The sequence below is a fragment of the Abrus precatorius genome, unplaced genomic scaffold, assembly GCF_003935025.1.
Source record: "Abrus precatorius isolate BTA unplaced genomic scaffold, Abrus_2018 Scaffold10, whole genome shotgun sequence".
Taxonomy (NCBI): Eukaryota; Viridiplantae; Streptophyta; class Magnoliopsida; order Fabales; family Fabaceae; genus Abrus; species Abrus precatorius.
Genome location: NW_020874292.1, coordinates 2,209,081 through 2,233,777, shown reverse-complemented (window position 1 = coordinate 2,233,777; position 24,697 = coordinate 2,209,081). Strand labels below are relative to the sequence as shown.

Genomic DNA, 24,697 nt, shown 5'->3' with positions numbered 1-24,697 from the left:
CTTTATCGCATTTGTATTTAGTACTGTAGTTGAATTGTAAGCTCATTTTGGTGCTTAACTCCATGATAGTTTAAGTCAACATGGATAAAATGATGGTGCCCCCCCGCCGCGTCAATATATAGAGCTAATCGCATAAATTTTGATTACAAAATATATATCCAAGAACGAATGGTTCAATTAATGAACATGTTTTCTTTTGGTTAACATGAAAATTGATGAATATGTTAGGACAACATTATAGAGCTAGTTATGTGTTTTTCTGAATACGTTTTTTAATAGATACTTACAATAAAAATAATTTAGTAAATGTAAAATATAAAGAAATTCTTTAGTGTTTTCATTTTTGCACAAAAATAATTATTTTTTGCATTAATATTGGAACTAAGAACAAGAGAATTTGAGAATACATAAACATATTACAAATTACGTCTCAAGAACCTAAGGGTCCAAAAGTATTAATCGATTGAAATGAATAAATTTTAAATTATATTTCTAGCATGCCTCTTAACGCAACAGTTCTTGTGGTCACAGAAGCATTTAAACAAAATGACATGAATCAATCATTTTAAAAATTTAAATTATTTGCTATAGATAGATACATGAATGGCTTGGGTCCTTATCAGGTGGTCCAACTCAGTTTTGAACCTCACACAATTCACTTTGTATAATATTTTGGTGAATTAGATGATAACTAGTGCATTAGAAACATGATATTTTACTTATATTCTTTAAAAATTAATTAAATTTACCCTATTGGTCACCGTATAATTTCTCTCTTACTCTTTTGTCCCTCTAAAAGAAATTAATTAATTTTGCCTGACCATGAGCCAATTAAACAACAAAATAATTATAGAACAACTTACTTTGAATTGGTGTCGCAAAACCTAAATCATGTAGGTTTGACTCAAACGAGATCTAGTCAAACTTCAAAAAGGCTAAAATAAAATGGGGGTGAAAGAATAGCCCACCAAAATGTCAAACAATACGATTAATTTTTTGTATTTAATAAAATATATATAGTATAAATAATTTAGTAACACACTCGCGAAACTATCATACACGTTTCCTTCTATAATATTTTTTGGAGCACCCTTGTTGTCTGATTAATTATATTTATTTGGTTCATATAATTAAAAAGTCAAGCAATATATAATAAAAAAAATGAACTCTCTCTCAAGGTTCGCCCCATGTGAACTGAAATCTACACATAACATACAATAAATGCCATTACAGAAAAAACAATGATAAAATAAAAGACTTAGAAGACCATGCAAATTACTCATATTATAATAGCTCTGCCAAAACAACTTGTCCTGTCATTATGCCAAGAGTTTTGACGTGTAAGTAGGTTCATGACATTTTTAAGTCTTATATTTCTTCACGTATCTTTTATTTTTTTTATCCTATTATCTATTTTTTTATCATATTATCTATTTTACTTTTTTTTTACACTCATTATGTCTCTCGCTATCAATTTATTTGACACTCTAGGAGTATCTCTTACACAAAACTATTTTATTCAAGTTTAAAAATTCGTAATATGATAAACTTATTTTTTTATTTAGCTTTTTTTTACCAGGTTAAATGTTGAAACCTTTACATATTTGACATTTTATAATAGAATAAAAATATTAATTAAAATTAGTAATTTATTTTAGTAATTTGTGATAATATTAAATAAAAATATTTTATTAAAGTAAAGTTTTATTTTTAATTATAAAATAACACTGAAAGCACCTAAAAATGACATAAATTTTATCTGTTATAATAAAAATTAAAATTTTATTTTAATAATCTATAATAATATTAAAAACAAATATTTTATTAAAATAAAGGACCATTTTGAATTAGCAAACAATATTAGAAGTATATATCTAAAAAAACATCACACAAATTTCATCTTTTATAATTCGTAAAAAACAAAAATAATGTGAACTAACCATCGTTGTTGCAAAAATTAACCGTGTCAATGCTAAGTTGTTCAGAGTATTTTGAAAAATGGAGCATTGTTCCATATTTCTTACCTAACAAGGACAACGAGGATAAAATGACTCGTCTCTCTCTCTCTCTCTCTCTTCTTATGTTTCTAAGACATTATCGGTTTTGTTCTCAACCCCAGAAACATAAACAACATAAAACATGGCATAAAATGAACTTAAGTTCAACAAAAGTAAACATGAAAAATGTATAAAAGATAACATCACATAACATACGAAGAGGACAAATTAAGAAGAAAAGAAAGGACGATGAGTAATGAAGATACCTCAGGAGTGCTACGAGGATAGTGAATTGAACCGGAGAAGAGGATTCTATGTTGGCCATCAATGATTAAGGATCTTCCGTCGTAGGTGACATTGCCACCATTGACGGAGCCAAGGGACGCCGTTAAAATGAGTGCAAGGAAAGAACAGCAGCACCACTCCCCCAACAGCAACACCATTATATTTCACTTCCAATGGTAATGCTTGTCTCAGCAAAGAGTATAAATGCTGAAGTGGATGCGTCTCCCTCTCCTTCTCTTTCACTCTTCAGTGTATATATATATATATGTTTATGTATTTGGAGCTGTAAGAGTCATTTGTGTTGACTTGGTTCTCTCCTGGGGCTACCTACAAATAACTATATATACAAATGGCAAGGATCGAATTAAATCATGTAAGTATATATTTATACTCATAGTGAAGTTAAATTCTTTATTTTTCAAAATAATAACTTATAAATTTATAAAATTATTAAAATAAATAAAATTGGTTCGTACACAAATGGTTAGTTGGCAGCAACAGAAAGTACGGTGATTAATCGTCCAAATTCATTTATGGGAAAATTAGTTAGTTGTGGTATGTAGCATCTTTAGTAACCGAAAGTGTCAGAAAAAGTAGTTCGTTACTCTAAGTAACTTTATTTTTCAGTACTCTATTTTTATAGATTCTATTGCGTCATTACACTAAGGAGAAAAAAGGAAATGTGATAAGGATGTTAATTCATTTCGTCAAGAAAAAAGATAAGAACATATAACATTCATTATTCTATTAATTTGAATGCATTATTGTTTTGGTAATTTAATTTTGAAATAAGAATTGTAAGGTACTAAAATGAGTGAATATATTTAATAAGTGAATATATTTAAAAAAATTACTTTCATAAATTTTGAAGTATTACCAAAATGAGGATGTTGTTTGCATGATTTGATCCAAGTTATTGCAACGTTAATATTAATATATTTATATATGACAACCATTGCGTGACGATAACAAAATAGCTAATTATAATGCGAGTATTTGATCCCCACAAGAATTTCTTACCTTGTTTTTTCCTGAACTGCGTTGGCAAAAAAATAATGTTATTGTATTGATTCTTCAAATATTTCATAAAATAAATATATTTAATAATTTTAAAATATAAATAATATTTAAATACTCGGACTAGATGAATTAAACATTCGAAAAGAAAAATTTTGCCCATTGCCCATTGCCCATTGCAGTAATTATACCCGACTCAAACATAATTGACTAAAAGATACTTGTTCTATAAAAAAATACGTCAACAAAAAAAATTAATGTTTTTTTTATTTTATCCTTCCATTTCAAGGGTATTAAAATTTCTTTCCCTTTTGATGTCACTAATCTTCTGGGTTAACTCACTTTTTAATGATAAAAGGAACATTATTGTACAAGCATTAAGATGTTATAATACCTGAATAAAACTAGGAAAAATCTCTATAAATTTATGGCGCAGAGCATATCTAAGATTTTCAATTTTCCCAATAATTTATATTGATTGCTAGTAACGTTTGACTTGCCAGTGTGAGAGGGATACTTTTCTATTGCGTAAATGAGGTTCCCCCTTCTTTGTCAAATGTTCATGTTAGTGCACAAGGAAGATTCTTACACTTAACCTCACCAGTCACCAACACTATATCTATATATATATATATATGATATTGATAGGGAGTGAGGTTTTGATATTTCCTTCCCCTTTTATTTCTAGCTTAATTTTGTTTTTCATATTGTCGAAGGGCAAGTAATGAATTTTATTTCCTGAAAATGGTAATTAAGACTAATAATTTTCAATGTTGCTGAGGCGAGATCTCTTAACACGGCACAGAAGCCTCCCTGTTTTGTGGTGCAAAACGTGACGTTTCCACAGCCACCAATCTCCATCAACCCTAATTGTATAACATAAAACCAAATATTAATATCGAAGGAAACGCCACACTGACTAGAGGCTTTGATCGAGTACCAAAAAATTAAGAGCAATGTTAATAATAACATATACTTTTAACTTACATTATATAATTAGCTTTATTTTTAAAACAAAAATGTGTGTTAAAAAAAATAAAGCAATGGAGGGCCCAAAAAAAATCTTAAAATATGATTTACTAAAATTTCTCAAAAAGTAATAAAGTGGGACAGAGTTCACCTAAAATGAAGTAAGAACTTGTCTTTAAAATGGGCTAATAGTGTTTTATGCATTGTTGATTTAATTCAAAATGCATCCCAAATTCAATTAACTAAAGACATGTTTGAGTAATTAATTAAATTATATTTGTATTGAATAAACTCTTATTAAATGAAAGTTCATAAGTTTACTGTGAAATTTATTAAAATAAGTCATAACAACCTAATTTTAAACGTGCATTAATGATATCTCCAATTAATAAGTGAAGAAATTATTATAGTGGGTACTTTTTAAAATAAATAAATTTTCAATCATATATGTAGAGAGATCGAACTTAATTAACATATTTGAAGGACCAAATTAATAAACTATAATATATCTCTGTAGTTAAAAAGGATTTATTTTGATAAGTTTTTCCATGAATTATTTAAAATAAATTAAAAATATAAAAATATCATAAACTGCTAAATAAACTTTATAAAAATTCTTTCAAAAAGAAGCCTTTCGTTATGGGACTAACAAGAAAAAGAGCAACACTAAGAAAGAAAGTCGAGGTGTATAAATTGCTGGAAAAGAAAAGGGTGATGACAGTTTAATGAAGAGAAAAGCATTAGTTTGAAACTATCGATCGAAATCTCAGCAAGTGTTTATATCCAATATAAACTACCCCTTCCTAACAACAAATATATACCTATCTTTTTATTTCACATAACTTGCACCAGACTCCTGACAATGTGATCAGAAACGGAAAAACATCTGTATATTCGAATTGTCAATATTGCATTATAATTTAAATAACATTGAATTTTATGCCTTACACACAGAATTTTGACCTCCGCCAGATGGACAGCAAGTGGAAAAAAATCAATCAAAATAAACAAGGAATTATCTATTAATTTTTAAATCACCTTTCCAGATCTGGTCAAGTAAAATGTTTACTAATTATACTAGTTTATATATATAATTGAGAATAAACAAACTATAAGATCATTTGAATAATCAAAAAGAAATGTTAACAGTCCTTCGCATCAACTACTAAATAATATACTTTTCATTTGCCATTTTCACCACCGGGCTGTTGAAGGCAAATACAATTTAGTATTATGAATTATTATCCCTGTACAGTGAAAAGTATGAGGAGGAAACGTGGCTATACACATTGATGTATCATTTACAGGGTCCGAGTCCAAGGGGCCAAGAATATTCCCATGTTAACCTATACTGGGTTTGAAATTGAGAGCACTTCATGAAACATCTCCACCATTAGCTCCCTATCAGCATGCTGGAAAAAGTTACTTTGTTCATCCTCTTTAATATCATATATCTTACCAAATTCAAATAAGTACGTCAAACATCCTTTCTTTAACTTGTGTAATTGATAAAACCAAGCCTCATTTAGCATCTCGAGAACATTTCCAGAGTTGAGATCTTCCAGGAGGCTTTCCTCACAGAAATCCTTGAGACCACCAATATCATATTTGTTTGCCGCTCCAAGCAATGCAAGCCGGTGTTTCAAGAAATCTTCTTGTTTGATTGTTCCATACAAGTAAGTTAGAAGAGCCATGCATGATTCAAGTGACATGTCTTCTATATGGATTGTAGAAGACTCTTTTTCCTTCAGGTTGTGATGAAACATGCTCTGAAACACTGGAGAACTTGCGGACAGAACTGCCTTGTGAGCTTTCAATGTACCATCTGCAGTGATAATGGTTAGGTCAGCATGTATGGCCTCATCAAGCATGCGAGAGAGGCAACGAAGAGTACTATTTCGAGATGCAATGGATTGAAAATTTCCTTCAGATGGCAATATAGAACTGGCCTCACCCTGAGTTCAAAAGAAATGATCAAAGGTTAAGTGGCGACAATCTGTAACTAGTTCAGAGATCTAGGGACAAATTTAGTCTATAGATAATGCAATGTGCTAAGCAAGTAACTCAAACCGACTTCATCTTCCAGAATAGTCACTGTAGTTTATATACTTCCTAAATGGTTAGATAATGAAATGGAAGCTAGTATATTTCTCAAAATTATATATAATAATTTAGTACATCAAGATCATATATTATAAAAAAAATAAAATCAGGTACAGGAACTCACATTAAGAGGGCATATCTTCAGGTCTAGGAACTCAACATCAATGATGAAGCGACCAACAAAAGTAGTATCCACAGGCCAGACGAAGTCGTCATGCGTTCTAAGCACCCTTTCTTGAACTACAGCATTTCAAGAAAAAGCAAAATGAAGGTACTACCTGTGTGAGCATTCCTTTAACTAATCTTGAAACTGCTACAGGTAATTCCAATTTCAAAAAACTTATTCATGAATTTGAGTTGTAAATAGCAGTATGAAATTATCCCTATTTCTTCTAGGCAAAAAAAAGTGGTGCAGAGTAAGGAAGACAGGCAACCAGGCTCAGAACATCAAGAATAAATAAGTAAAAGGCCTTAAGCCCTTGATGGCATTGTTACTTAGAATCTGCTTATAAGCAACTTATTTCAATAAGTTTCATTGTTAAATTTACAGCATAAGTTATCATTTAATAAGAATTTATTGAATTAACACTTAATTAAACTGTATCCAGTCTTACCATAATAGCAAACTCAAAGCATGCTGATCACGTAAGTAATTTATCTACCTTTCTTAAAACAATTTTTCAAACCTGTACATCGTTGAATGTGATAAGAAGTTGTATACAGTAAATTTTTATTAAAAATTATAAAATTCAATGCATTAATATTAATGCTATAATTTTCAATAAAACTTTATTGTTTATTGATTTCTAACCATGTGCAATGGTAACCAAGTTAGAAAAATCGTTCTTAAAATCATAGTGTGATTTCCCTAATTTGACGGAATACTCACAAGCTTTCACCATTGATAAAACCATTTCCCAAAAGGCAAAACACACTTTTTAAAAAAAAAAAACTTATCCCTTTTAAAAGGAAGATAGCACGTTAAAGAGTGAAAATAGAATGATATAACAAGTAAGCTTAAAAAGTTAAAGCTAAAGAGAAGGTGTTGATGCAATGATGCATATAAAAATACCAGGAGAAATACGAAAGCTGCGGGAAGAACCGGCATTGGAGACACGAAGAATGAATCGGGCAAGGGGTGGATGATCCTTAGAAACCCGGGAAGGTTCTGGGAAAAGATGTATGTAAAGATACCTATGGCTATTCCTCACTATTGAAAAGTACCTGTTTGATGATTGGTTAAGAAGGTAAATAACAGAATGAATGAATTGAAACATTGAATTGAAATAGAAATATTGAATAAATGAATAGTGAACGCACCAGTTCCAGATTCCGACCTTGAATGGTTCAGATTTTTTGTAAGAAGAAGATCCGAAGCTGTCAATTTTCCATTGGGCTAATCTGGCAAGCGTTTCCACCCTATCCCCCATTCTCGATGATATTCACAACAACGTTGGACTCTGTCTATGCCATCTTGACTTCCCACTTCTTCCCCTGTTTCTTATCTTATGTATCTGAACACAACTCAGAACAAATTCACCGTCATTCGTTCCCTGTTCAGTTAGAATTTGAAGCGTTCAATATAATTAAGACCTTTTTATTTTAATATTTTTAAAATATTTATGGTGTTTAATTATTTCTTAATTTAATTTCTATAGTATACTGTAACTGTATCATAGTTAATAATCTTTAGGATTAGCCATATTTTTCTGTAAATATTATGTCAGTTAATTGTGTCTTATTTGTTTTTCTCATGATTCTATTTAACATTTGGCATGCATTATTTAATTAAGATAATATCATGTAACTTAAATATGTTAAGTTTATTATATATAAAAATAAAATTTTGTCGTTTAGCCATATGTTATGTATTTTTTAAAAGATATTTAGTTTTTATTTAAAATATTTATAAATTTTAAATTTTTTAGTTAAATAAAATATAAATCTTGAACATTAATTTTGAAAATTAAAACATATAAATTATGTTAATTTTAAATTTTTATTATTTTTAAGTAATAATTTAAATTTAAATTTTTTAAATTTTAACTACTCATATATAATTGTACAATTTAACTTTAAAATTTTCACTTTTATATAAATCATCGAAATTTATATGAAGTCAAATATTGTTTCGTCCACTTAATCTTCTTCTTTTTTTCATAATATCTCTGTTAGTGTGATTTATTTTGTAGTTTTTAATTTTATTTATTATCTTTGAGCTTTTATATTTATTTTTTTACTTTAAGGTAGAATGACAATATTTTTTAAAATAAAAATAATATTTTCATAATTTAAAAATGAGATCAAATTTTATTTTTTAATTTAAAAAAGCATGCATTACTCAAATTTGTAATAATCTTGTGACAGAAAAAAAATGTAATAATATCTTAGTACAAAGACATAAATATACAATTTCGATTTAAATTAGATTTCATTTGTTAAAGCAAAATTCTCTAGGACACTATAAATGAAAAATTCAGCTAACTTTAAAATAGTGACAAGGTCTTCAACCTGTCAATAAACAGAAAAATAACAGTAACATTTTTTTTCCACATTTTTTTATTGTTTAATAAATTTTACAGAAGTTTCATTAAAAAAGAATAAACTCAAACTGTTTGATAAAATTTAAATAAAATGTATGGAATGGTAGAAAAAGAAATGCACATATACAAAAGGGTGCGTTGTATTTATCGAAAGAAAATTGGTGGGTACTTTGTAAGCAAAGTAATATAGTTGATGGCGTCCAGCGTAAAAGCATATTTCTTGCTCTCCCGTTTTTCTTTATCAAAAGTGAGGCATTGGTACCTTTTGAAAAGGTAAATGCACCCACCACTAGCTATCAATTCATTTCACTTCAATTCTATGCCCAACAATGTAAGTATTACCTTAAGAAAAAAAATATAATTTTAGAGTATTAACTTTGGAACTGGAATCTTAACAATGTTTATAATAGTCATAATAATGCACTTAAGTCTTAACTTAATTGTACAAGTACTACTGTTTAAAACATAATTTGACTACTTTACTTTTATGTTTTATTCAATAGTTGTGATTTTATTTTTTTAGCTTTTACTTGCATTACCATTGTTGTTCTGTGTTAGTCAGATCTCCACTAATTAGATAGGTGACCTTTGCTTAACGAGATGGATTTGCTTGTTTCACCTTTGCATGAAGATATGGGGTCGAGGGGATTTCCCTTGCTGCGAGGAATGGAGGATAATAATTTAGCTCTTGTTTAAATTAACTAATTTTTATAATCTGTAAATAAAAAATTACGGGTGTAAACAACTTGACTTATTTGATCATATTCCCCTTATTAAATTGGCCCAAATAAATTATTTAAATATTATCTGATTGAGCGTATTTTGAAGTATTTATCCAAATAGGATTTTATATTAAAATTTATAACGATATAGTTTATTTACAAATTTTACTAAAATAAACACACATTTACTTTATTATATAAATAGAGGCATAGAACTTTACCAAATAATGGGCCAATGGAGAACAAAAGCCGAAGCAAAATTTGGAAACTGGCCGAGGAAAAGACTACAAAGTCCATGGTTTATACCCACCCAAGTTAAAACAGGCCTACGCACCATGCAGCTCAACCTGATTTGAGTATCTAAACACATTAAGTTTTTAGTAAAAAATATATATATTTATTATACTTTTATATTTTCGAAATAATAATTTTTTATAATTTTATTTATAACATTATCTTTCTTTTTATACCATGGTTTAAAGAAATTAAATTTTGAAAATAATTTTTAGAGTTTAATTAAAAAATAATACATTTCAATTTTTTTTAAACATAAGAGGCGGCATAATTAATATATATATATATATAAATAAATAATTATAACAAAGGCTTTGTTATAAAATATCATGAATGTATTCATGTTATCCTATTTTAAAATGAAAAATGAAATCAGAAAAATGAAAATTTAACACACAAAAAATATTTTTTTAATTATAATTTTTTTGCATGTACACACTTTAAAATATATTAACAAAGTTGAAAATTATTTCAATTTAACATAAGATCTCGAGTTCAAGTTACGATGAATTCATTAAATATTTTGTCTCGTTGAGGATGGTGGTGATCTAGAAAAAAAAAATAGTAATAATGGCATTAATTAGCACTGACCAAACTCCTGCATCGTTCATCTTCCTGCGAGTAGCTGTGGCCCTTGTATTCTCCCAGTGTAGTGATTCCACATTATGGCAACTTTAGGGACTGTGCTTGTACTAGGATTAGAAGAAAGTTTGAATTTACTTTTGCTGTGTTTGCATCTTCGTATTTCTCTTTGGAGTTGGTATATGAAATCTCTTAGGATTCAATGTTGTCTTTATTTTCGATTTTCGTGCATTGGCGTAAGGTGGAAAGTGGAAACTTGAATGGTTTGTTGATTAATTTTCCTATACTGCAGTTGCGATCAGTGTTGTTTTACTTGTTCGTGAATGTAAGAAATCTGCAGTGTCTATTTTAAGTCGACGTTTTCATTAGGTGGAGAGGGTGCCATAAAGAGAAGAGAGAAAAGTAATATAGATAGGATGACTGATGCGATATGATGAGAAGAGACTGAGAAAGATAGAAGGGATAAATGAGTATTGACCTTGCTGGAGTTTTAAAAATAAGAATTCTTAAGTTACCACTTACAAAACAGGGAATAGTGCATGAGCAGCAGGAATTCGACAGTCTGACGTTTGACCTTTCAGTTTGTTGTCACTGTTACTTATGTTTATTACATTTACGCTAAATGATCCTGTAGTATGATTCCTATTCAATATGTTTAATGGCAGCCTCTTCAATGTCGCATTTTTAACAACTTTTTGAGCGTAGAGGATTTTATGATCTTAGGTGCCAAATTATTCCTGAAACTTTTTTAAATTCCCAATAAAGGATTAATGTTTCAAACGACACTGATTCGACATATGAATCCAATCCAGTCCAATTCCCTTAATCCAGTTGCATAAAGCATAATAAAAAGATAATTCCGAAACACGAACCAAAATCAATCTCATCAGTCCATTATTATACATACATATCAATATACAAATTCTGACCTTATTTCGGACTTATGGAATATTTACAAATGAACCAGTTCTATCCTTAAGCTTCGTTCAACCAGGTACAAAATAATCCATTTTCTAAGCTTCGTTCAACCAGGTACAAAATAATCCATTTTCTCCACTGGCAGATTCAAAACAGATGTCTCCACCTATACAAAAAGGGAAAAGAATTAAGGAGCATTCAGATTTCAAAGAGAACGTAGTGTGATTACTGATTAGAGCCTCAATAGGAAGCATTAAAACAAATAATCTCTTTTTAATATTCGGTTGTTGGCCTTTCGAATGGTATTATCACTCGTGTTAAAGTGTTCACATGCTTCTCTATAAACAAGAGAAAAAAAAGTAATTTTAAAAAGTTTACTGCTCAATTTAGTTGCCGAAGCCTGAAAGCTAATATAGAGAGACAAATGTGAGACAAAAATGCACCTCTTCAAATGGAACAAAGACAAAAGGAGTCATGCCCCTCTTATGTGAGATTGCTGGGACATCTGGATTGTGTGTTTCATCATCCTGCCATCCTTCAACAACTCCAAGAATATCCTCCTCAGGTGCACTTGCCTCGCTACTGTTTACACCACTAGTGACAAGTGACATCAAATCCATCCGATTGTTAGCCCCTGAAGTCGTTCCTCTTACCCTATACCACAATTAGATCCACCGAAGCATAGTGCAAATCAGTGCAAGTGTTAAAGCATTACAAGAAGCCTCAGAAATAGAACATTATCGTCAACAAACACAATAATAGTTATTCCTAAATCAAACTACTCTGCTCAACTAATCCTTGTCCAAGCACAACTTTCTCCATCTTTTTTGCTTTTGGTCTCTTCACAAGCATAAACAATGATGCCTTCGAATACCATTCTGAAAAGGATATTCCTACTCTTTCTAGTTTTTTTATTTATTTATTTGGCATGATGGAGGGGACGAATTGTTTTACAAAGCATCAATTGGATATTGGTGAACCCCAAATCAAAACAAAACAAAACAACCATTAATTTTTCATAGTGAAATCATTTCTCTGAATTGAACATCTCATCTTCAATTTGTTGAATATAATTTTGATGAATATTTGATCTATTTTCTTAGTTAGCATGAGTATAGTAGCACATAAAATCCCAACCTAACAGGGAATGAATGATTTCCTTTCTTCCTGATGTTAGCTTAAATTTTCAACAAGACATAATAATCAGGAAAACTTGTCAAATACCTTAAGCGTATCCTCAAAACAGTTGGTCGCAGGCCTGGATACAAGACTGCAGCTTCAACCTGCAATGTAGTATCAATTGCAAATGCTTCAACATCCTTATAACGAAATAGAAATGTTATGCAATAACTTTCCTTGAAAGAAAATGTCTACTCAGATCTGCAAATAATGAAGATTAAAAAGGATAAAAGGAAACACATAAGAAGCAAGAAAATCCCAATTACATAATTTGATCAAAATTAGAACACAACCTTGTCATCTGACAATGTGTAGTGGCCTCCAAAAACGCAGTCTGCTTTAGATGATCGAAAGTTCATATACTTCACCACATCCTTGATCTTTTGAGAAGAATTCTACATAACACAAATTAATATTCATATAATCAGGTAAAGGAAAACATAAATTTTAAACGGACATGGACAACAGCACCAGATTATAACCTTGTAAAGGAATCGCCCAGAAGGAAAAAATCTCATGTACCGGAAATAGCAGACCTGCAGAAAATGGAGAAAACTATATATAAAAAACAAGTGAAAGAATGAAAAACTAAACAAGATTTACTTACACCTTGCGGATACAATGTAATCATTCAAATACTGAAACTGTAGAACAAATATATATAAAACCCACATTCTTATATGACATTAAATGGGTCCAGAATTATACTGCAGGATTTAAGAGTTGTACTTTCATTTTCAGTATATTGCATTTAAAAACTTACAAAGCAAGGTTTGTCATACGACAACATTAATCTCCCATATTTTTCATAGGTATATAAAGTCACATACAACTTTACCGTGCCAAGCAATTAGTGTTTCTAACTTTCAACAACACTAAACATTACAAACTGATGAAGCTAGATTTTAAGCAAGGAAGACTAAGGGCTGTGTAGTTTGTTTTCTGTTTTTGCTTTTAGTTGATGTTTTTTTTTTTCATTTATAATGACAAAAATGTCATCTTGATTTTATTTTACCTTCAAGTTTTAGTGAAGGAACTTAGGAATAACATACAGAATGGAAACATGGTAACATTTTTCTAGTTACTAATGAATACGTATGTACCAAAAATGAAAACAAAGCAAATACGCTCTGAAACTACTTTCAATTTGATTACAACTATGCATGCTATGGGTATCTTATTCTCAAACAATGATATTGATAAATAGTTGACAAAAAAAAACTAGTTAATTGCATGCTATTTAATGGCATGATAACCAAAAATTAACAAAAGAAAAAAACAGTATGTTAATTGCCTAGCAATAAAAGTAGATATTGATGCATACCACATGAACTGGATTAGTGATTTTCCACTCTGCAACTCCTGCTCGAATGTAGGTATTTCTACTCACATAAAGACCTGTGATGTAGGAGCAAAGTAAGACAAAAGAATGGGAAAATAATGTGCATCTCTTTTAGCTTGACATTAAAGCACTTTAATGTTATTATTTTCTTTTCTTTTTTTGGCATTTTGAAGTGGACGAAAGGGAGGATCATTTAATCAATATGAGTGTTAAGATGTCCCATGTTAGCTAAAAATATAGTCAGATCCCCATAAGACTTGGACAATCCTTCTCCCTTTAGTTAGTTTTTCAATCAAGTCCAATCCATTTCTAATAATCATAATATCAACTTTAAATATGATACCTTTTCGTACAGAAATTTAAATTAGAATTAAAAAATTAACTATTGCATATTGTCAATCAATATGAGGAGCAGGAAATAAAGATATACAATAAGAATGGCTGCTCTTACCATCAGTTCGCAACCTTGGTCGTAGCAACCACATTTTCCGCCATGAGCCATCATATTTTGATTGAAGTATCTTATAGTTTTCTACAACCCCAGACAGCTTCATAAAGGAGGTTCTATAATCAGAAATATGATTTATATGCAGTAAAAGTTCCACATTCAAAACCTTTATTAAGTTTACCTGCCAAGCCTTCAAGCATGCATTGCGCCAAAATACAGGGTTACGAATTGTGTATCTCCATTTTCGACATACGCATGATGCCTTTCCCAAGTCATACGGAGTCATTCGAGCAAAGACCTACAAAATATATTGAATCTCTTACAGCTTGTTCTTGAATACAACAATAGACCTCTCTGCATATGAATTTTCAAGTATCTAATTTTTCAAAAATCAGTAAAAAGGATTTTAAAAAGATTATAAGCTACAAACAAGTGAAAGACTTAAGTTATTCATATTCTGGTTCTTATTTTACGAACAGCTTCTGCCCTCAAAGCTGTAGGACCAAAGACAATGCCAAAACTAATATCAAGTTAGTTTTCAATAGTGTGTGTGTGTGTGTGTGTGAGAGAGAGAGAGAGGGGGGGGGGGGGTAATTACAAGAATGTAAAAATAGCCTCTCAAGTTTCCAGTCTAGAGAGAGAATACTTGTTATCATGTTCTAAAATAGTTTCATATGCATGACCACTGTCCCACACCAAATATTTTCGATTACAAGTGAATGATCTGACGTAGTATCATACAGCACATGGTAACTAGTCCCATTGTCACTCCCACACAATGTACTTCCACTACCAACAATGGCCATTAAGTCATGATAAAAGACTGTAACCTGAAGATGTGAAATACCTCAAAAAGCAGTTCATCCGGTAAGCAACGATGTAAAAGTGCAGGATCCACATGAGGCCTTCTACTAGCACTTCCAAATGGCGCAACAGGTCTCACGTTAACTCCATAAAGATCTGAAACAAAACGCATAGCAACAATGAGAAGTGAATTTGACCACACAACTACACTAAGTAAACGATACAAAGCTTCAGCAGAAAAATTAGAATGAGAAAACGAAACAAGGCCAAAGTAACCATTGCAGCACATACCAAGCCATGGCCTCCTCGTAACAAAGTAGTCAACAGTCTTCAACCTCAAAACTGACTCGAGTTCAGAAGACACTGCTAACGCAAAATCTGCCAAATAAAAAATGAAGACGCACTTCAATGCCCAAATCATTCCTGGTGAGAACCCTTGCACTTGCACGCATAACAAGTCAACAACAACACGATTCATAAAAGCTCAACTTTAATCACTTGTACACATTAAACCAACTTGTAATTTCTAAACATGAAATTACCTTAAATGTACACATTGAGCTGAAGCACGGATTATCAATTCTTAATTTATTTATCCAAAATTAGAGAAGCCATATCAAAATAAAGAAAATCATTGACAATTAAATCCAGAATTTCAAGATTTTGATAAGTTTGAATTATCAATCGTGTCAGATGACCAATTCAAAATAATATATATAGAAAGCGGAGTGCAGAGAGGAAATCCAAGAGCACCTGAACCAGATGCCATTAGGACATGCAGCAGCAGAGTGAGGCTCCTTCACGAATTTCTCAGGCAAATTGAGAAGAAGGACAAGAGAAGAAAATGAGTTCAGAAACTCGGTAATAATTTGGAAATCAGAACCAACAACAAACCCCTAAAACGCTGCCGTATCGACGTTAGCCAGTTAAGAAACGCGCCCTAGTGCTTTGGCGGGTCCTTAAATTGAGAAGCCTCGCATTCTATCCCATGCTTGTTTTGATACCCTTATATCACAAAAAAAATATTTGTTCACTAAATTGCGTCTACATACATCCAAGGTATGATGATTGGATAAGTTTTCTATAAGTATTAATTTTTACAAATTATTATTTAAACAATATTATAATGTATTTTTTAAATTCTGTTTATATCAATTTTTCAAATATGTTTCTTATTTAAAAATATTGAGTATGAAAATCATTTTTTAAATAATTAAAGTAGAACAATTTTTATTATCTCCTTTCATTTTGAGAAAATAATATTTAAATATGTGACAAAAAATAAAAATTAGCCAGAATAGAAAACTAGATATGACAATTTAAAAAATAAAATAATATGTATAATAATAAATACAATATTAATTATTTAGATGTATAAGTAATATATTATACACAAGTTTTATGTCAAGAAAAATTGACTTTATTTACAGCCTCAAAATAGGTCATAAGTTTTTTTTTTTTTGCCGTTAAAAATGTCATAAGGTCATAACTGCTTTTATTTGCAAATTGAAATGCACGGTGTTTATCCAAGAGGCCCGAAACTGCAACCACAAAAATTTTGTTGTGGATAAAATAAATAAATAAATAAAACGAGCACGTGAGAAAGTTTGCTGTGTGGGTGACTGGGTGTGGATTTGAGCTGCTATAAACTGTCTCTCTCTCTCCAACTTATAATATCCATGATGAGTTCAGATACAAGTTCAATTAAATGTTCATCTAATCATTTTTTATTATAGTCAGATATTTAATTATAAAAGTTTTAAATTCAATTAAAACTATTGCTTTTTAAACAAGCTAAAAATTTTTTAATTTTAAATAATTATACTGAACATGCGTGTATCTGTCTCTTTTTTATAAATTATTAAAATGAACTTAAAAAATATTAATTTAAAATAGTTTATAAACTCCTTTAAACTTTCATAAATTCATAATGTTTTAAAGATAAAGATGTATATCTATCTTACATAAATAATCTTTTTTTACATATTTACTTTTATGGGCTATCTTTGTTCCCATGCATTGTCCTTGTTATTAGGCTTGACCCATTCAAAAGAAGAGTTAGTGGGCACGAGGAAAAAAAAAACATGTGCCAACAAAGTTAGCAAAATTAATACATTGATTTTTTAAAATATAGTTTAATTTCAAATTTATTTTTATTTAATTTAATGTTCTAGCTAATAATTTGAAATCAAAATTATTGTTCTAGTATAACAATGTTAAATTTTATCAATAATTTACTCGAACTTTACTAAAAATAATATTTATGATAGAACATTGAACTAAGACATATGATATGCAGGCAACTAAGTACAGCGGAGGTCACACAACAATGGCAGGGAGAAGCCCATAAAATTTTATCAATCATCTCTGAAAAATAAATATTTTATATTTGAAGCAAAATGATAAAAAAAACGAGTCACCAAAAATAGTAAGATTTAGATAATGTTTGTTTGTATTTAAAAAAATTAATAAGAAAATATATTTATTTTTTTAAAATAAATTTAATATATATATATATATATATATATATAAATAAATATGCTCTTAATCTATATTTTGAAAAAGAACAGGCGTTCAAGATTAAAATTTGACCCCAAAAAAAAAAAATGCTTAGATTATGATGAAATCACAAATTTTTAATATGTTGATTGAAATTTATATATAAATAAAACTTTTTAATTAATCTTCAAAAAAGAAAATAAAAATTGACTGTTTAGAATTGAGTATTAATATAGTTTTCGATAAATTTTTAGTGCTCATCACGACGGATATCTAGCACTCGTATAAGAGAACAAACGTTAAATAAATATAAGTTAAAGGATTAAACTGAAAAGAAAATAAAGGAATAAATTAAAATATGAACCAAGTTTAAAGGCCTAGGGTGTTGATTTTATTCATAAAAAAAACATTATAAACTTCAGAATGAAGTCTTACGCAATTAGGATGCGAGGAGTTAATGTTGGTCCTGCAATTATAATAAACAGCATTGTTTTAAATAAACGATTTAAATTCAAATGTCTTATATATGAAAGTTCTTTAAAATATTTATAATCAATCTTTTTGATTAAAAAATATTTTTGAAAATTTTTAATTTTTAGAAATATTTTTAAAGTATTCATACCAAATATGAAAATTTAGCATTTTCAACTTAAAATTCATGAAAACCTTAAAATTTGGCCTACCAAGCATTCCCTTACAGAAGATTATTCGATAAAAATAGTTTTTGTGAAAAGAAAAAACAATTTAAATATGTTTATAATATTATAAAATATAATAATAGAATACTAACCTTTAAGATTTAACAATTGTATAAACAAATTTTACTCATTTTTTGTAAAGTTTTATTACTTTTTACATATTTATTTTGTGTGATTAAATTATTCAATTAAAAAATTTTATGCATCGTTAAAAGGATATAAAAAATAAAAAACTTTTTGAAAGTAAAAAAAAAAAAAAAAAAGGTGACGTGTCACAGTGGTATAAATTTTGTGTATAAAAACCATCTTATCTAATTATTGGGCCAGACGAATTTTCCACTCCGTAGTAACGTGAGGTTTGTTTTTGGACCTAACGTTTGTTGGCGTTCCGATGAATAAATTAATATGAAACAACCTTAACGTGGCCCAGGTACTGGCTGTTAGGAACCACATGGCCCAATTAGGACACAAAGAGGGACACATCAATAATTTTTTATTTAAAAAATGATGGCAGGTCTGAATTTGCATCTTTATATCAACTAGTCAACCTTCTTATTATTAGTCTAATATTAATGACTTCATCTTACCTTGAACATGGACGGCAATAGATGTCCATATATACTTGATGATCCAACGTTAAATTCTCTGGAATATTAATCGCATCAATAATTATGATAACTGTAATAAAATATGTTTAATTTTATTTAATTTTATTTTTAAATATTCTTTATTTAACTTTATTTTATGATGTACACTTTCACGGAGTTACTTCCTTATTTGATATTGGGCTATATAGTGGCATCACAGCTCAGTGAACTTTGATATGGTTTTGGGCGTTGTTAACTGAAAAAAGCAGTGAAAGATTTTGAACTGAAAAAGATTAAGAAAAAATGGCCCGGGGAAGAAGGGGGTCGTCTTTTTCATGGAGAGTTGAGAGGAATCAAAGAAAGTTGAAAGATTTCCATCACCGACAAGTGAATGTATGAAAGTAGTTATGTCAGCTAGAAATCAGAAAAGCAAACGAACCTTACTAATTAAATGAAGGATATGAGAGTGATGGACACTCATCTCAACTTAATAGCATTATTTGAGTCGACCAGTCATAATCCTTCACATAAAACATGGTATGAAAAGCACCATGCTACTCAAGTTACATATCATTCACCCAAAAATACCCACCATCTAACCACTCACAACTCATCCTATTATTTGGTCGGTGACTCATAACCTTTCACAAAAACATGCCATGAAAGCAACGTATCCAACGTTTTTCACTTTATCGTTTACACCAAAATATACCCAACAAAGCATCCACGGTCCTAAATAAGTGGTTAATCGTTATTCAGATTATGTTTCTTATGGAATAAGACCAATTTCAATATTACATATATTATCTATCATATTTGTATAATTGGTACGCCACATGCCATATCTTAATTAATTATCACTAAAATGTTTTTCTCACTCAACATTTTTATGGTGAAAATCTAATTCTATGTAAGGATCTAAGTTAAAAATCAAAAGGATAAATAAGATAATGTGTCTATTTATTATTTTAGTATGTATTAAATATAAAATAAAATAATATTTAATTTTCATCTCATCTTATATTTATTTTTTAAATTATGCATATTTTTTTTTAACAAAGACAATCTTGCTTAATTAAAAAAAAATTCACGTTATAGTGAAATAAATTATATTAAAAAGAATATACACAAAATTTAACACATGATAGCTTGTTAAAAATAAATAAATCATACACTACTTAAACTAACTTCATTAATAAATAAAATATATTTTTATTATTTATATTAGTAAAAATACAGAAAAATAATAATAAATGAACTCCACGACAATAAAAAATTTTATTTAGTTATTTAAAAGTATAATAATTTTTTAAATAACATAAAATGAAAAATAATTTATATTAAAGTTAATATAAAAAATGTTAATTTGTTCAAGTAAATTTAATTTTTAATTAATATAATAAAAATATTATTTATTTCCACTTTTATTATTACTTATCTTAATAAATAAACAATTTTTTTTATTTTAGTCCATACAAATACTTTTTATCTATGTTAGTTTTTTCCTCTTATTTCTTAGTTCTCTAATTCTCTTCTCATTCAATATATATACACTACTTAAACTAACTTCATTAATAAATAAAATTGGAAGGATAAAAAACATGATTAAACCTAAAAAAATACTTGGATCATGCATATTAAAGAGTACATAATAAATATGATGCATTTGATCACAAATCAAATACCATGATTTAATAACGTTTTTTTTCTTTACATTAATTGATAATAATAATAATAAATCCCTTGTAAAAGATTAATTTGAAGTAAATGATTTGATTAAGTTTTAATTTATCATCTGAATTTTCTTCACTTTCGTGAAAGAGGGGCCGCTACCAACACTTTTTATGAGACTGAGCAAAGTCGCGTCTCTGTGTACTTTCCTCTTTGCTGCACTCACTCGTCCTTTTGTCTCTATATCCAACCCTTTTCCTTTTTCCTACCCAAAAATCGATAATGAATAAGAAAAGCTAATGTATGTTGTTGAACAAAGACCACAATTACCTCTTTTGGTAACTCTTCACCTCCATTATTCGAGCTTTTTATATTAGAGGTCTGGATTCTAATCTGTCACAATCATCGTTGGACGTGTCCAAAGTGACGAAAAGAAACTGATAATGCATTACCTGCGACGATATTTAATTTATTATTAAAAATAAATATCCCATCTTTTTTTTTGGGGCACAAACATGTAATTTCTTAAGGCCAAATGTAAACCATAAAAAAGTTATGCCAAAGCGAAATCGAATTAAAATGCTAACTTTCAAGCTATTGTAAGTTGTTTTTAGTCTTTTTAAACCCTCATTCAATTATGACGGTGTGTTTTTATTCTAAAAGAAAAGTAGATTCAGAGACTTAAAATCATAGAAGAGTAAAATATTTATAGGTCTTTTTCTATTATTGAACTTATTTTAAAAAGTTAATAAAAATTACCTCCTGCATATAACAAACAGATATAAATAATAGAATTATGTAATCACATAATGTCTCTTTAAAATCAGAATTATAAATAGAAATTGGTTAATATTTTTTCACTTAAGATAAAACTGCTAAAACCTTATTCATGTATATATATAATAATCATTTTTCATTATCTTATTTGAAAAAATGCTTTTTCCTTAAAAATTTATGGCAAAGACGTTAAACTTACAACAAAAGCATCTCTTTTTTTTTTATATCATAAAAGCATCTACAAAAGGTGTATATGGACAGAACTTGTAACTTTTAAATTTTAATAAGAACGTATTTATATATAAAAAATTATTTCTCTTTTATGTATCACAAGTAGATATTTAAAAAGTTATGACTGTGGTTTTTTTTTTATTATTTGAAATTGGTCAATTTTCAGATTTTTTTTTCAAATGTTTAAAATATCTTAAAAGCGCTTTTTCTCAAATCACCTTTTAATTTACTTCGTATTTTGTTTTGCCTATAAGATTTTGCAATTTGAAGGTATAGTTAATATTTTATTGATAATGTAATCAGATTTTGCAGTATAATTAACGAACAATACTTTATAATTTATTTAAATGAAAAGTATAGTTTGATACACAAGGACAAATTCTGCTCGAATCACTTCCCGAAATCCACCATGAATCCGTTACCATGTGTCCAACAGTTTTTTTCAATATTTTTATAATACTTATTTTAGTTATTTTTCTTCCTTTGATGACTTTTTTAATCTTTGAGTAAAAAAAATTCAGAAAAAAAACATATCAAAGTATATATTACTTTTTTTAATTAAAATCTTAACTTTTATTTTTATTCTAAGTCAATTATTCTGTTATAATATCATTAAATCTTGCCAAAAAAATTATTAGAATTTGTATTTTTTAATTGGATTTTTGGCGCCTCTAAAGGTGTATACAGACTACAAAATGGAATAAATTTTTTAACATATGTTGTAAGTTAATATAATAAGCAAAAGTTCTTAGAAAAAAATATGAAACAATGTGAAAATATATATATATGAGAAAAAGATCTTTTTATACTAGTATAAATTTAAATATCCTTATACCTAATCTAAGATTTTTATTTAATTTAAATCTAATAGTTAATTAAGTAATAAATTATAATCTGTTAGATTTAAATTAAATAAAAAGTTGTAAGAGTTTTTACGCTTATACTGATATAAAAAGATCTTGTCATATATATATATATATATCATTTAATTCTAACTATGTAGACATATATATGAAATCATATCTAAGACTATATGCTTAACAGATTATATTAAAACTCACCCCACTTGTGTCAGTACATATTGGTCCGATCTTCCATCTTTTAATAGATTATATTAAAACTCACCCCACTTGTGTCAGTACATATTGGTCCGATCTTCCATCTTTTAATCGGTAAATTAGTTATGTGTTGTTTCTACTTTCTACAGAATAAAATGAGTAGGGGGAGAATAAGAGAACTAATAATAGAATATCTGTGCATTAATGGAGAATATAACTGAACAGCACCGATTCGTTTATACTCCCACACGAATGTTAACTAGTATTTTAAAATTAAAAAAATTGTTAGTATATATAAATGAATTTCTTTCACATCTTTTTATATAATTATTTATGATAAAAATTACATATTATAAATAAATAAATTTAAAAATAATCAGAGACTGAATTTTAGGTTCTTTTATATTTTTTTAAATATGTTGTTAAATGAAATGACCAAATTAATGTCGTAAAATAAAATATTGAAGAGAAATAATAAATAATAATAGATAATAATCACGTAAAACTAAATTGAATGCAGGAATAAACAAAAGTGAAATTGTAAGAACAAAATGCAAAGCAAACTAAAAGTAAACAAACTAAAATTAAGATGTTAAAATATAAACGTACAACTCTTCACACTGAACCACAAAAATTGTGAATCCTTTGCTAGTATCTATCTAGGTGTAGAGTTCTCAGCGTAAAGAGAATTTTTAGTGTTAGTATTTAGGTGCAAAAAGTCATTTTTCAAAATATGAAACTTTATAATAGGCAAATGAACTACAATCGCTTTTCATTTTTCATAGACACTTCTTCTCGATAATCGCTTTATGTGCACATCATCCACAAATTATTTTTTTATGTCCACAATCTACTTCAGACTAGAACCCTTCAAAACTACTCAAAGTATGATCTCCTTTTCAATGAAGGATGGAGTTTTTTTATGATCTTTAAATCTTTTCAAAAAATAGTTTCTTCGTAAGAAGTTTATGACTTAAATATTTTTACAAGTTCATAATTTGTCAAAGTATGAGAACTTAAAATTCTTTAATTTTCTTTAAAAAAAAAACTTAGTTTATTTTATACCACGAAATTTTGGTAGGTATCTTTGTAACTTAAATTTTTTTTTATCTTAAATAACAATCGAACGCGTTTTTGAATGCTTTTATTTTTAATAAGTAATATTTAAAAACGCTAATAAATAAAACCTATTGCCATACCGGATGTCGGACTCATTTTTGCCCCCTTAAGGTCTTAACTTCCTCTGAACGATCACTTTCTACTCTCTAATGTACGTTGGTTAATCAATTTAATTTGCTTTTGTTGTTTGGATCTGCAGTAGAATTGTTTAAGCTACCACTTAAAAAGGAAATTGTTTTTTGAAATTCGCGTAGGTACAAGTAACTTCAGACTCTGAGTCAAAAGGAACACGTGCACAATTAAATCCTTTTCAATATCCCCGATAATCAGATAATGCAAACAAAAGGAATATATATGATAATTAATATCTTAAAAGTGTAGATTAAATAAATTATTTTTTTTTTTTGAAATTATTGTATTTTTAATGTATTATTTAAGCTTAATAATAGTTCCTTATCTTTTAATCCGCAGCACCGGCGCATAGACATGTATATATATTGGGATGTGAAGAATCTTCAACGAAAATTAACATGAGTGAACGGTGAAATAAATGCTCGACTCAGATGGTCATATTCAGTAGTTAGCGGTCATATTCAACGTTGTAAAAATCTTTGATGCCGTAGCAATTGGACCATCAGGGATCAGCAGTAGCTTTGTGATATCACGGGTGGTAATTGTTTTTGCAAAATCAATTTTATTTAAACGTGAAGTGATTTATGTTTACATTTTTTTATTTTTTAAAATATAAAAAATTTTATTATTAAGTTTTTAGTTCAAAACAAATGCAAATGTAAATTTCAAAAAATTGTTTTTAAGAATAAAAAAAAAAACTGTGTGTTGTCATGACTCATGAC

The 24,697-nt window shown here is 28.6% G+C and overlaps 2 protein-coding genes across 5 annotated transcripts; both read right to left on the bottom strand.

Annotated features, from left to right (window-relative positions):
• Window positions 1-5,366: 5,366 nt before the first annotated feature.
• LOC113852560 (BTB/POZ domain-containing protein At1g21780) lies at window positions 5,367-7,941 on the bottom strand. Of its 2 annotated transcripts, XM_027482874.1 has the most exons (5): window positions 7,692-7,907; window positions 7,444-7,595; window positions 6,496-6,611; window positions 6,163-6,223; window positions 5,519-6,093 (listed from the first exon to the last, which is right to left on the bottom strand). In XM_027482874.1, exons 1-5 carry the CDS (start codon window positions 7,799-7,801, stop codon window positions 5,615-5,617), a joined length of 918 nt encoding a protein of 305 aa, XP_027338675.1. In that variant the 5' UTR covers window positions 7,802-7,907; the 3' UTR covers window positions 5,519-5,614. The 2 variants fall into 2 exon arrangements, with proteins under 2 accessions (XP_027338674.1, XP_027338675.1); XM_027482873.1 differs by having other exon boundaries at window positions 5,367-6,223; window positions 7,692-7,941.
• A 3,390-nt stretch (window positions 7,942-11,331) lies between these two features.
• On the bottom strand, window positions 11,332-16,186 carry LOC113849667 (F-box protein 7). Of its 3 annotated transcripts, XM_027479744.1 has the most exons (12): window positions 15,957-16,104; window positions 15,495-15,581; window positions 15,247-15,359; window positions 14,581-14,697; window positions 14,403-14,499; window positions 13,934-14,007; window positions 13,092-13,145; window positions 12,903-13,004; window positions 12,655-12,713; window positions 11,874-12,084; window positions 11,542-11,596; window positions 11,337-11,503 (listed from the first exon to the last, which is right to left on the bottom strand). In XM_027479744.1, exons 1-12 carry the CDS (start codon window positions 15,970-15,972, stop codon window positions 11,499-11,501), a joined length of 990 nt encoding a protein of 329 aa, XP_027335545.1. In that variant the 5' UTR covers window positions 15,973-16,104; the 3' UTR covers window positions 11,337-11,498. The 3 variants fall into 3 exon arrangements, with proteins under 3 accessions (XP_027335553.1, XP_027335545.1, XP_027335535.1); XM_027479752.1 differs by lacking the exon at window positions 13,934-14,007 and having other exon boundaries at window positions 11,332-11,503; window positions 14,403-14,483; XM_027479734.1 differs by having other exon boundaries at window positions 11,337-11,596; window positions 15,957-16,186.
• Between the last annotated feature and the right edge of the window lie 8,511 nt (window positions 16,187-24,697).